The sequence below is a fragment of the Sminthopsis crassicaudata genome, chromosome 4 (genome assembly GCF_048593235.1).
Source record: "Sminthopsis crassicaudata isolate SCR6 chromosome 4, ASM4859323v1, whole genome shotgun sequence".
Lineage (NCBI taxonomy): Eukaryota > Metazoa > Chordata > Mammalia > Dasyuromorphia > Dasyuridae > Sminthopsis > Sminthopsis crassicaudata.
This window is the reverse complement of record NC_133620.1, coordinates 318,332,856-318,346,383: the sequence shown is the minus strand read 5'-3', so window position 1 is coordinate 318,346,383 and position 13,528 is coordinate 318,332,856. Positions and strand designations below refer to the sequence as shown.

Here is a 13,528-nt window from a genome sequence, read left to right as displayed (position 1 = left end):
ATCAATGAAAGAGGCAAGTAAATACATTAATGCTGAAGGGTTGAAATTCTGATACTACTGACAGAAACCACACCAAAACACTCTTATGTTATATTTATCAGATACTATAGTGTTTTTGACAAAGAACCAAGTTAGTTTTGTGTTACCAGGAAATCTCAGACAATACTGACAGAGACACTGCTGGAGGAGGAATGAAGCCATATGGATCACTTCATCCAATTCTGGAAAGGCATCCCTGGGTGATATGCTTCAGATTCTAAAAAAATTCCATGCAGACCTACCTCTTGTTGTTGGTAGCATGTCTGAAAGCCCCTGCCAGGCAGTCACCATTTCAGGGTTCTTTTCTACATCTGCAAAATTTTTCCACACCCTGATGGCACCATCATCTGGAAAAGAAAAGATAAGACTGTCAAAGACACTATCTCTTTCAGGCTCTATTCAGGAGTCTGGGGGAGACAGGAAGTCAAATGACCTGCATTTGATTTGCATTTGAACTGCAAAAGAATGAATATGTTGCCTAATTTGGCAACTGTCTGACTGATAAAGAAATGGACCTAGACTTCTAGATTTGTTCCTTTTTTCTTTTTCTTTATGCTCCTCTTTTTGCAACCCAAATTTCTCCCCCCCAAAAAAAAGAAAAGAAAAAGAAAAAAAAAAAGAAATGAAGGCAGGCAGGCAGGAAGAAAATGATGCAGCAAAGAACATGTGAGGGTGCATTATTATTTTCCTTTTCATAGGCAAACATACCTAGCTAACTATTGAATAGGTCCTTGAAACAATTTTAGCTTCTCTAGAACCTGTGATTTATTTCCTTCTTATTAGTATTGAAGTACTAAGTGTAAAATCCTTCAACCTGTAAGAATAACCATGATAAAGCCCAGACTCTGGATAATACACTCCTCTCTATGTTAACTTTTTGTTAAGAAAAAATAAATCAATCATTTCTGAGGAAAAAAAGTCTTAATGCCCTTTCACATCCCTTTCTTACCATTGTTTAATTATACTTAACATGCAAACTGTGGTTTCAGTGATGGAAACAATTGAAACCAGCTGGACTGTCAAGATCAGGGATTCTCAAACTATCACCCGAGGGCCAGATGTAGCCCAACGGGTTATGGCAAATGGGCTGAGGGGTAGAGACAGAGTGTGAGTTTTTGTTTTTACTATAGTCCAGCCCTCCAACAGTCTGAGGGACAGTGAACTGGCCCCTTATTTAAAAAAGTTTGAGGACTACTGGTTAAGATTGAGAAACTGAATTGAGAAGACTATTGTCAATTCTCAAAGTTTACTAAGCAGAGAAAAGCAATTCTTCATGAATTTTGTTAAGTGAAGACACACCTTTGTCACCATAATGAAGTGGGTTATGATCCCTTTAAGAAACTGTATTTCCTATTGATCTGTGATTCCTTTCAGATTCCCAGCCCCTCCTGGCTGAGGCATATCCTCCCCAGACAAGTTGTCTTTCCAGGATGCCAGAGCCTTTGATTCAATTACAAATCCTGGTCAAAAAGCATCCCTTTGAATTCCAATAAGAGATCCGGGCTTGTCCCAGCCCCCATTCTGACTTGCTTGGGCCGCCCAGTCCCCACTGGTTCTGATCTGCTCCCAACCCCCACTAAGACACCCAATATAATAAGCTTCCATCAACTAAAGCCTTTGCAGATGGATCTCAATAGCTCACTCAGCTGTCCACTTTCTGTCCACTGAGAACTGTATTCTCAGTGCAAAACTCCATTTTCTATAGATCTGCCACTATAGAAGTCAGTCTCTGGGTAAATTGATATCTAACAATAAACTTTCATTTTGCAACTAATATTTGGGAATGAGTGAATTCTTTCACTCTTAAAATCTGTGGCCGATTTAAAGGGGATTCTTAATAACTCTCTTATAGCCACTAACCTCTAGACCATCAGGAATCTAGACCACTCTAAATCTCATCAATCTCACTTTCATAGAAGCCCACTAGAGGAGTGAGGGGAATGTCTGTTATGGCCTAAGTCTGACAGCCAGCCTTTAAGTCTTAATGCCAAATAGAACATTGGAAACAAACAAACAAACAAAAAACCTCATGTGTGTGTATTTCAGCTTCTCATCTGTTTATTTTGACTCATTTTTCTCTTTTTGTATTTGCATTATTCAAAGCTCATTAGTTTCCTCACCAAACCCTTAGTGATTTCAGTACCTTGAACTGTCCAAAGGATCCACAGGTTGTAGCTTACTTCATACTTGGGGGAAAAAATAGTTTATGCAGTGGGCACCTTTAGTAAATGTTTGTTCAACTAAATGAAAAATTCTCAATCCAATCTTAACCTGATGATCTTCTTCATATCCTTTCCCTTTCTCTTGGTTTCGACTTCTCAGTGATTTCTCTTTCAATTTGAATTTCTCTCCTTACTTTTTCCCTCATCAGCCAAGAACATTTCGTTTATCCTGTCTTTTTTTTCCTCCACCCTTATATCTGTCCTCTTCTTGAAAGTACTTTATTTCTAAAGGTACATTCCAGTCTCACACTAAAATATACTTTTGCTGATATGACTGTCTCTTCTTTACATTGAATTCTTGATCAATTCAATTCTACATTATATTCTATATTCAAGACCTTCGACCTCTTATCCTGTTATTGATCATGCCTTACTAAGTCCCAAACCTGTTTTCTCCACTCTTTACTCCTTTGCTCATATTTCATAAACTATGAAATGAAGTTGGAGAAAGGCACAATATTGTGCTATGAATATAATTTTATATAATATTAACTGGGATGCCAATATAACAAAAGGCAATTTATTTTATGGCTTCTTAACCAATTTGTTCTCCTTTTCCAAATCTTTTTTATTTTATTTTTTTTTATTCCTTCTCAAATTTCCTATGATATGCCTCTCCCTATCTTCTCAGTTGAAAACCTATCCTTTTTTTTTTTTTTTTTTTTAAACTGATAAACTTGAGGCCATTTGCCATGAGTTTATTCTTCTTTCATTTCAGGTCAAGCAGATGATTTCTAACAATATTTTGCTGATGTATCTCATTTGGAGACAGTCCTTCTCTTTGCCAAAACTCTCTACATGCACAAGTGATCTTACTCTATCTCACCTTCTCCAGCAGACTGCACCTACTATAATCCCCACTCTCTATCTTCAATTACTTACTGCTCACTGGCTGTTTCCCTGATACCTAAAAATATGCCTATGTCTCCTTCAATCTTGAAAACAATAAATAAAAAACCTCACTTTACCTGAACATCCTTGTCTTTTTTTCTCCATTTTTTGCTAAAAGTCTTGAAAGAGTCATCTATACCCAGTGCTTCTACTATCTCTTCTTTCTTCTACACCTTTGTCAGTTGAAGTTCTTACCTCATCATTCAATTGAAACTGCTTTCTTTGTCACTTCTTATTTGCCAAATCTAAAGGCCTTTTCTGGATTTTTTTTTTTTTTTGACCTCTCAGAAATCTGCTATATTTTCTCCTTGTCTTGATACTGTTTTCTTCTGGTTCTCCTCTTATCCATCTTATTTCTTTGCTAGATCTTCAGTTGTCTTTGCTAGATCTTCATCCAAATCATAATGATTGAGTACACATGTCTCCCAAGGTTCTGACATGGGTCTTCTTTTCCTTTTCTCTATCAGGTAGGGTTCTCATCCGAACTCTCATGAATTCAATGAATATTTCTATGGGACAATTCTCAGATCTACTTATCTCATTACACTTCTCTCCCAACCTCCATTCATATATCTCTACCTGTTCACTGAATATCTTAAATTGATGTCCCCATGAAACATCTTAAACTCAACATGTCCAAAATAGAAATCAGTATCTTTCCCCTTAGGTTACCCTCCTTCCCTATGGCTGTCAGTGTTATACCATCCTTTTGGTCATCTAGGCTCACAACTAAGTGACATCTTGGACTTTTCACTTCCAACACACTGAATTTATTGCAGCCAAATCCTGTCATGTCTACCTTCCCAATATTTCTTATATATGTCCACTTTTCTCTTGCTGTTTGGAGTCTCTCCCTACTCCAGTCTAGTCTCATACTCAACTGCCAATAATTTAAAAGCACAGTTTTTATCTTATTTTTCACTTTTTTTCCCCCCTGAGGCTGGGGTTAAGTGACTTGCCCAGGGTCACACAGCTAGGAAGTGTTAAGTGTCTGAGACCAGATTTGAACTTGGGTCCTCCTGAATTTGAGGCTGGTGCTCTATCCACTGCGCCACCTAGCTGCCCCTTATTCTTCACTCTTAATGCTCCACATTTGTACCCCTGACCTAAGAATAAACTCCAGTGACTCCAAGATCAAATGTAAAGTGCTTTATTTGGTATTTAAAGCCCACCGCAAGCTAGCCCCTTCCTATTATTCTAGTCGTCTTCTTCTTCTTTTTTTTTATTGATACAGAATAAGAAAAAAAAACAGAAAAGGAAAACAAAGCAAATCAGAACATTGTCAAGTGCCAAGTGCCTCCTATCAAGGAAGATTCAAAATACATAACAATAAATTACCAGTTCAAGAAAGGCTATATATAGGTAGAAGAAATTATATTCATGCGTGTCCTTTTTTTTTTTTCTTCCTTGTTTGTGCACTTTTTTAACCTTATTGTTTTTTTTTTCCCCTTTCATCGCTCCCACTTCCCCCAAGCAGGCTATAATTAAGCACAGATATTTGTTATATGCATATACAAATATCTACACACACACACATACTCATATACATTTATATGTAAACATTCATATCAACCCACAGATGCACTCATATACATATAGCTATATACATACATACATAGAGCAACATGCCTATATATCTACATATAGTCAGACATATATACAGACACAATTATCCATATGTAAACATGGCTCTAAAACAATATTAGTATGGTTGACACATAATATAGATTTCTCTCTTGATTGAATGTTTGTTTAAGATCAATGATTACTGGCAATTTTTTTTAAAAAATAAATTCTACTCCTAATCCTTGTTGTAGTGTTCTTTCCTATCCCTGCTAACTCTTCTGCTTTAATTTTGCTTCTTAATTTGCCTTGCGATTATTTAACCTCCCTCCACTCATGTATCCCTCCCTTGTTTTCTCCTCCATGCATCTCCCCTGCCTTATTTCTGTGTAGAAGGAGGATACTATATCTTTCATGGTATACATACAGTGCTGCCTATTTAACCTTTTCATGATTAGTGAGTTTCAGAACTTCCTTCTTCCTACTGTAATGCTTCTGTAAATATTCTTTCTCTGTACCTCATTTGGTTAACATAATTATTATTTTTACTTTTTTTTTTTTTTTTTTTTTTTTTAGGTGGCTTTGCTTTTTGGAGACAGATCATACTCAATTCTGCCCTAATTTTTTTTTAAGTTATGCAATCAATGGATACCAATGTATGGTATACATTTCCACGTAAAACACATAAACAATTTGTCCATGTTAAGTTCCTTGAAGCTGATCTTTGATATTGGTTCTTATAGGTTAAATTTTCTATTGAGTTCAGGTTTTGTTGAAAGTCCTGAAAATCTGCAAGTTTGTTGAATGTCCATTTTTTTCATTCAATATTGTGAATAATTTTGCTGAAAGTTATTTTTGGCCACAGGTCTGGTTCTTTTGATTACTGGTATGTAAGATTTCAGAACTCGTAATCTTTTATTGTGGCTACTGATATGTCCTGCATAATTCTAACTGCAGCTCCAGTCTATTTGAACTGCTTTCTTTCCCTTGTTTTTTGCAAAATTTTCTCATTGATTCTGGGATTTTTTTTTGAAATTTGGCAATATCCCTTTGAGTTTTCTACAAGGGATCTCTTTGAGGTGGTGATTAGTGGAGATAGGTGGACTTCTATTTCTACTTTCCCCACCTGCTCTATCACTCCAGGACAATTTTCTTTTTTTGTCTCAGTTTTCAATTATTCTTATATTTTTTTCTTCTTGATGTGTTCTCCTGATCTGTTGTTTTTCTTATGATGTTTCACATTCTGTTCTAGTTTTTCATTCTTTATATTCTCATTTGTTATTTCTTGGTTTCTTAAAGTTTCACTGACATCTCCTTGCCCAATTCTAATTTCCAAAGAGTTAATTTCATTTTTAAAATTGACATTTTTAAGATTCTTTTCTAGTTGGCTAATTTTTTTTTCATAATCTTGTTTTTCTATGATGGTCTTTTTTTTTTTTTTCTTCCCAATTTCTCTCATTTAATTTTTAAATTCTTTTTTGGGTTCGTCTATAAATTCTCCTTGGGGAGAGTCATTTAACATTACTCTTTGGGGTAAAAGAAGCTTTTTTACATAATTGTCCTCTGAAGATGAACGAACTCCTATTTCTATAGTAGGTTTCTATGATTTGGTTCTTTCTTCTTTGGCAATTTATTTAAGCACTTTCAGTTGTGGGGCAGGGAGGATAGTGCCTTTAACTTCACTAGGACTACACTCTGCAGCACAACTGAGCCTGGTGTTCCTAATCAGTCAAAGTACCCTCAGTCTTCCCAGACTCAGACTCCTGACTTCTCATGCTGTAGGAGAGGTGAAAGTTTCTGTGGTTCCTGCTGAGGCTCCAGCCAAACCCAGCTAATCTTCATACTGGTTAATTCCCAGCCTCTGATCTTTTTTCGGATCTTCTTGAATTGTGGCAGGAGAACCCTTGCTGTGGCCCAAGTCTTCTTGATTTTTCACCAGTCTATATTCATTCTGAAGCACAAATTTGTTCTGTTTGTGGGGGAAATCTAAAGAGCTTGAAATTTACTGACATACTCTGCCATCTTCCCAGAATCCTCACCATCCTAGTCTTCTTACACTTTATTACCTTCATATACTTTACAATCCAGGGACATTGGTTTTCTTGATTTTCCTTTCATGAGACCCAGTCTCTTGATTTTATGCCTCTTCCTAGGCTGCCCCAAGGCCTGGATTACTCTTTCATCACTTCTGCTTCCTGGCTTCCCTCACGACTCAGATCAAGTTACATCTTTTGCAAGGGCCTTTCTCATTCTCCTTTAGTGTTAGTAGCTTTTCTCTGAGATTACCTCTAATTTATCCTGTATATATCATGTATGTACCTAGTTATTTGCATATTGTCTTTCCTCTTGGGCATGTGAGTTTCGTTGAGGGGACAGGACTATTTCTACATTTCTCTATATCCATACATACCATTGTGCTTGGCACATAGGAGGCATTTAATAAATGCTTATTGACTTGACTGATCATTTTCTCTAACCAGCCCTTCATAATCACTTCCAATTCCCATAGCAGGAATGGGAAAACTTCAAAATGTAACCTCAAGCTGATTACGAGGTTAAATTGTTCTGATCGTGCTTGCTATAGTCCAGAGAAAAAGTTCTCTTATGGTAGTAGACTATTGTGGTTAAAGATTTCATGGCAGAACCTTAAAAGATTCTTAAGAAACTGAAGAGCAATGAATTCGGATTACTGTTTAAATATCCAATATATTATGAAGCACAATCCAAATTGGAAAAAAAAAAAAGTTAGTTTTACCTCCATCCCATTTTGTTCTCATTTCCACAATCTCTTAATGGATTCCTTTTTTCCTCTACATATTCACAACAAAATCACCAAAGTTTTGAAAATGTATCTGAATCTCAACATGTCCAAAACAGAACTCATCATCTTTGCACCCAGTCACCCAGATTTGTAATCTTGAATATTCCCTCTTTCTCACACTTTATATACAATTGCAACTCCACAATGTTCTCCCCTTCCTTCTCTTCTCTTCCATGGACACACCACCCTTCTTTCCCTGTACCTGAACTGCTGTACAAAGCTTCATAATTGTTCTTTCTGGTTCTATTTAACTTATCCACATACCAGTCAAAATAAGACAAATCTGATCATATTACTCTTAAAAAAACAACAACAAAACATGACTTTCTTGTCACTGGTATAAAATAAAAAATTCTCAGTCTGGCATTTAAGGCATCCTACAATCTGGCCTCAGTTTCCTTTCCTGATGTATCTGATGTTATTTCCTTTCACATGCTCTGTGCTAAAAGTTCCTATATGTTTCCATAATCTGTCTCCTGTTCCTAGATTGAACTCCTACCTCAGCTCTACCTGTCAAAATACTTATTTCTTGAGATCCCTCCTAATTAGTAGTTATTTCTTATTTTTCAATATGCTTCATATTATAATGTTATACCTTCCCAGAAGAATTAAGATTCCCTGAAGGCCAGAACATTTTGGTTTTGTCTTTGGTCTTTTATGTGTTGGTGCTTATATTTAATAAACACCTGTGGAATAGAATCCCACTTCATCATCTTCCTAAATCTGTGCCTTCTTTTGACTTAGTGATTCCTGTTAATAATACCACTATTCTTCCAAAAATGTATCCTCAGAACTGCAGTTTGTTTCCTCTCCCTCCATCCTTCAATACTTTCTCTTGGAACTATTTTATTGATCTATTAAATGGTCTCTCTGCTTTAATCTATCCTTAATCAAACACTAACAGGTTAACTTTCCCAATATATGTGATGATGATGAGACTTCCTTGCTCACAAAGAATCAATGGCTTCCACTGCCTATTGGATAAAGTGGAAACTCTTTGTCCAGATATTTACATCTCCCTAGTTAAGTTTCAGTTTACCTTTCTATTTTATTTCAAATCATGCATTTTCATCTACTCTCTACTTAAGTAAAAATGGAATTTAACAAATTCCATGAATCTCATACTTTCTCATCTCTAAACCATTGTTTATGCCAGAAATTCCCTATTTCCATCTCTATGTGTTAAATCCTACTTATTCTTTAAGATATTTTAAAAAGTCATCTTTTCTCATAAATTTTTCCTGATAATTCCAGTTAGAAATGATTTCTCTCCTTGCAAAGCTGGAGGTGTTAACTATAAGGGTTCGTTGGCTAGTTATTATTCTCATTAGGTTATGTTTGGCATTAGTTAGTTGTGTATAGCTCAATTCTACCACTAGAATGCAAATTCCTTAAGGTCAGGGACCATTCTCTTCTGTATCTTTCTTAGTTACTAAATAGTGCTGCTCAATGAATGCTTACTGAGTGGGTCAGTTTTTAACTTAAAATGTGAGTGAATTAAGCATCTTATGTTTCTCTGAGAAAAATTAAAATAGATTGCTTTTTGTGTCTTGTCCTCGATTTTTTTAAACTTCTTTGCTCTGTGAACTTTGATAGAAAAAATGTCTTCTGTTAGTGTGCCAGAGTATACCATCCATGCCAACCTGATTTTAATTCATCTTCTTAAATGTCTTCCTTGATCCCTTTCCAATTCTTCAGTTAAGATTCTTCATATGACATTTTGTATCAATAACCCTTGTAAGGGTCAATAAAAACATCCTCATAATTTGATCCTTGGTTGTTTTTTTTTCAGTACTTCTTTATAACTTTCGATATTATTGTCCCACATTTTTCTTATCTGAGATATGAAATATTTTCTGACTTCATATAATCTTTGTTTTATGCTTTTTCTCTGCAGCTGCTTTTTTTTCCTTCAATTTTATTTCCACTGAAAGTAAATTTTCCCAAATTTTACCTCATTTTTTTTTTGTTGTTGCTTGCATTACTCTTGTGTTTTAGTTCCTGTTCCCATCATCTTCTACTCTTACAGTTTCTAATACTGAAATCATCCCCATAAATGAATACTTATTCATCTCATCTAACCAGTAGCTTAATCTGGTAACATGGAAAGAGATTACATTTCTCTTTATACCTACTGACATTTCACTATGTTGAATCTGTTCACAACCTTCTTGGTCTTTTTGTCTGCAAGCAGTTCCCCCTCCAATCCAGTATAGAGGACTACTCATGAATGACTAACAAAACTCAAATGAAGCTGTACTTTCTATTTCTGGGTGATGACACAAACTGGTATTGATGGTTCAGCAGAAACATACTATTGGGGAAAGCCTTCTTGCTCAGTCATTTCAGTCGTGTCCAATTCTCCATGACCCCATTTGGGGTTTTCTTGGCAAAGATAATGCAGTGATTTGCCATTCCAACTTTTTAGCTTATTTTACAAATGAAGAATTAAGGCATATAAGGTTAAGTGATTTGCCCAGCATCACACAGTCAGTAAGGGTCTGGGGCTAGATTTGAACTAAGGAAGGGGGGTCTTCCTGACTCCAGGTCTAGCTCTCTGTCAATTGTGCCATCTACCTGCCCCGAGGAAAGTCTTACAATATTTTATTCCCAGCGCAATTAAAACATACAGGCTAAATTTCTGCCTTTTAAATTATATTTGATATTAAGGTCATTTCCCTCATAATTCTGTGGCATTTTATGATGATCACTTCTAATCAAAGATCTTTTTCATTAGGAAGAGAACAAATATAAACAGGACAAAAAGTATCCTGAAATAGCAAGCATGGCTACCACTTTAGCTCAGGAGTCCCAGGATCCCAAGTCTACCTATTAATGTTCTGATGTAATACTTCCCCCTGCTCCCATTTCTTTGACCAAGTGGGATGCAGCTTACCTGTAGCTGTCAGTAGCAATGAACAGTCCTGGCCATTCAGATACTCCATGGCAGTGACTCTTGTATATCGAGGATTTCCATTGTGGAAGTAGTCCAACTTTTCCCCTTTTTCCCAGTCCCAAAAACTTGAGGAGTTTAAAGATAAAATAGGAAATGAAAATGAGAACTATATCTGTTTTATTAGCAGTACTAAGAAAACTCTATTAAATCAGTATCTTCTCAATTATAAAGGTTTATACTTATTATCCATTAAACTTGTTTTTCTCCTTGGAGAATTTGAATATTTGTTTCTTTTTAATTAATGACTTTTCATAACATCTCTTGCTTTTGCAGAGGAAATAATAAGATTAAATCTCCATTACAAGTCTTTCTGTTATAAATTTAGTTTTGATGAGACTATTATATGCACACTAAAATCAGGAAATCACTTTATCTTTATATACAGTATAAAAATAACACATGTCAAAAATGTAACATCTGATTCACTGTCCATTAACCTACAATTATTACTTTGAGACTTCATCCCTTTATAATTCAATAGTAGTCAAGAGCTACAGAAAGAATGCTTTCAACCTTCAAGAGATTAGAAAAGTAATGAAGAGTATCTCATAGTCAGTTTTTGAGACCTCCATGTTTGGAATAAAACAAAAGAGCCCTACATTCAGAGATGTGTGCAGAGTATGCAACACTTCAGCATCCTTCAAATGCTGAAGGATCAGCATTTAAATCAGCAGTTAAATCATGAAGAAGTTAATATTTAGTTAATACTTGATGAAGTCAGGAGAAAAGTTACCATAACTCTTACCAAATGCTGTCTTTATCAGCTACAGCTATGCAAGGAGTGAAGGGATGGAATTTGACCACTGAAGGAACACCAGGGTTCCTATTAAGGAAGATCTGGTCATCTAATCTTGTAATACCTACAAAAAGAAATGGATAAGAAAGTACTTGATAATTAATCTGAATTTCTATGCTTATACCTAAGAAATTGAATATAATACTGTGAAGAAAATACAATTTATGCTCATACATGAATGAAATGTAAGCATATCTGAATTCTATAGCAATAATAGTATATGCTAGTATGGTTGTATGTGATATTGTCCTTATTTTTTATTTATTGCAAAGCTTATTAGACTATAGATTTCATGAGGACAGGAATTATGTCTTCTATTTCTTCATATAGGAAATGTCCTCTGGAAAAACCTCACTGCATGTACCTTTGTCCCATTCCATCCCACTTTCTTTGACATATTACATACATACATAATCATACCTATTCTCTAATTTATCTTCAATCTCTCCTTAATGTCTAGCTATTTTTCTGGTGCCTACAAACATGTCTATGTTTCCCCAAACCTCAAAAAAAAAACCTCCCCCAGTTAGCTATTGCCCTATATTTTTCCTCCTATTGTCTAAACTCTTTGAGAAAGCCACCTATACCTAGTGCTTCCACTTCCACTCTTCTCATCAGTGACCTCTACTGCCAAATTCAATGGTCTTTGCTCAATACTTCTTGGTACCTTTCCGGGCTCTGAAACTATCAGTCATCCTCTGTTCTGGGAAAATTTTTCCTCTTCGTGACATTGCTCTCTCCTGGTTTTGCCTCCTACCTGTCTGAACACTTCTGAGTCTCCTTTAATGGGATGCTCTCTCACCTCATTACACCCTGATTTCCTTCTAGGCATAATAAATAGCAACTTTTGTTTCTGTCTTTCCTCTCTACTTCCCCATGCCTGTCCACTGAATTTATTTTCCATTTACACTGTATGTGTCTTTTTCATATTGTCTCCCTTAAAGTCTCTTTAGAATGTGACCTTTCTTCATATCTTGTCTTTAGTTTGGTCCCTGGCATATAGTAAGTAATTAGTAAATGCTTATTAATTTAAAAATGCGTGGAAAGGAGATTCAAAGTGTATAACAAAGAGGAAAAAAATCCAGAATAAATAAGGAGGGGGTGGGTGATATAAGAATGTAATGGAATATTATTGTGTTAGAAGAAATAATGAAAAAGATGATTTCCCAGAATCCTATGTAGTTCAACTTCTTAAATTGTGGCTTAAAACCCTATATGGGTCTTATAACTGAATGTGGGGGATGAAAAATTATGATTTATTATCATTATAAATGTTTGGTTTCTGTATCTATTTTAGATACCTATACATCCAGGGTCATAAAAAAATTTCTTGGTTGAAAAGGGATCATGAGTGGAAAAAGTTTAAGAAGCCCTGCTATATAGTATTATGAAGTGATACTGAATGATGTAAACAGAACCAGGAAAACAAGGATAGCAATGTGTTGAAGAAAAGCAACTTTAAAAAATTCTGATCAATGCAATGACTAAGCCTGAATCCATAGGATATATGATGAAGGCTGTTATCTCCTTCTTAAAAGAGAGATGATGGACACAGAGAGACATAACATTTTGGATTTGTTTTGGTTAACCATGCTGATTTGTTGAAAGGCTCCTCCCCCACTCCCTTTTGTGAATTTTTAATTAGGCAGAAAGACTGGAGAGAAAGAAGTTGGAAACAATTACTCAGAAGGTAAAGAAGGAGAAGGCAGAAGAAGAGGCCAATGTAGTACTGAAAAATGCACAGATGAAAACAATGAAGTTCAGAAAGAAACAAAAAAGTAGGACTGTTTTGAAAGTAAAATGTAGAATAATATATGTGTATGTATTTGTTAAAAAAGCAAGTATTATACATGATTTTATACGGAATCCTCTTGTTTCTGTTATGTAGAAATGTTCTTACATTTTTTTAATGTCTCAGTTCAGAATAAAAAAAGGCCTTGAACCATTAGAATGAAAAAGAATTTATTGAAGTTACTTTTCAGAACTGACAATGGTTATTCAACAGATAGACCTTATTACTTCAAAAAATGCCTTAGGCTGATAATTTAAAAGGGTTCAAAAAAAAGTTGGATGTGGTATTATTACCCATGAAATGGTCAATCATAACTTACAGTAGTTCTTTCAAATTCAAATAGAAGCAGATCCTAGTAGCTGTATACTGACTTAGAAAGCCACAAATTGACATTATCTATGTAGCATTTTATTTTTATTTGATTTTTTGTTTTAAGGTTTAAACATTA

The 13,528-nt window shown here is 35.2% G+C and overlaps 1 protein-coding gene across 5 annotated transcripts in view; it reads right to left on the bottom strand.

Moving 5' to 3' along the window:
* RPTOR (regulatory associated protein of MTOR complex 1) overlaps positions 1–13,528 on the bottom strand; it is a 500,255-nt gene that overhangs the window by 48,943 nt on the left and 437,784 nt on the right. For all 5 annotated transcript variants that reach the window (XM_074260362.1, XM_074260363.1, XM_074260364.1 and 2 more), the window contains 3 exons: positions 11,238–11,352; positions 10,433–10,557; positions 282–386 (listed from right to left, as the gene is read on the bottom strand). In XM_074260362.1, the coding sequence (XP_074116463.1) occupies positions 282–386; positions 10,433–10,557; positions 11,238–11,352 (345 nt within the window). The remainder of the gene's footprint in view (positions 1–281; positions 387–10,432; positions 10,558–11,237; positions 11,353–13,528) is intronic.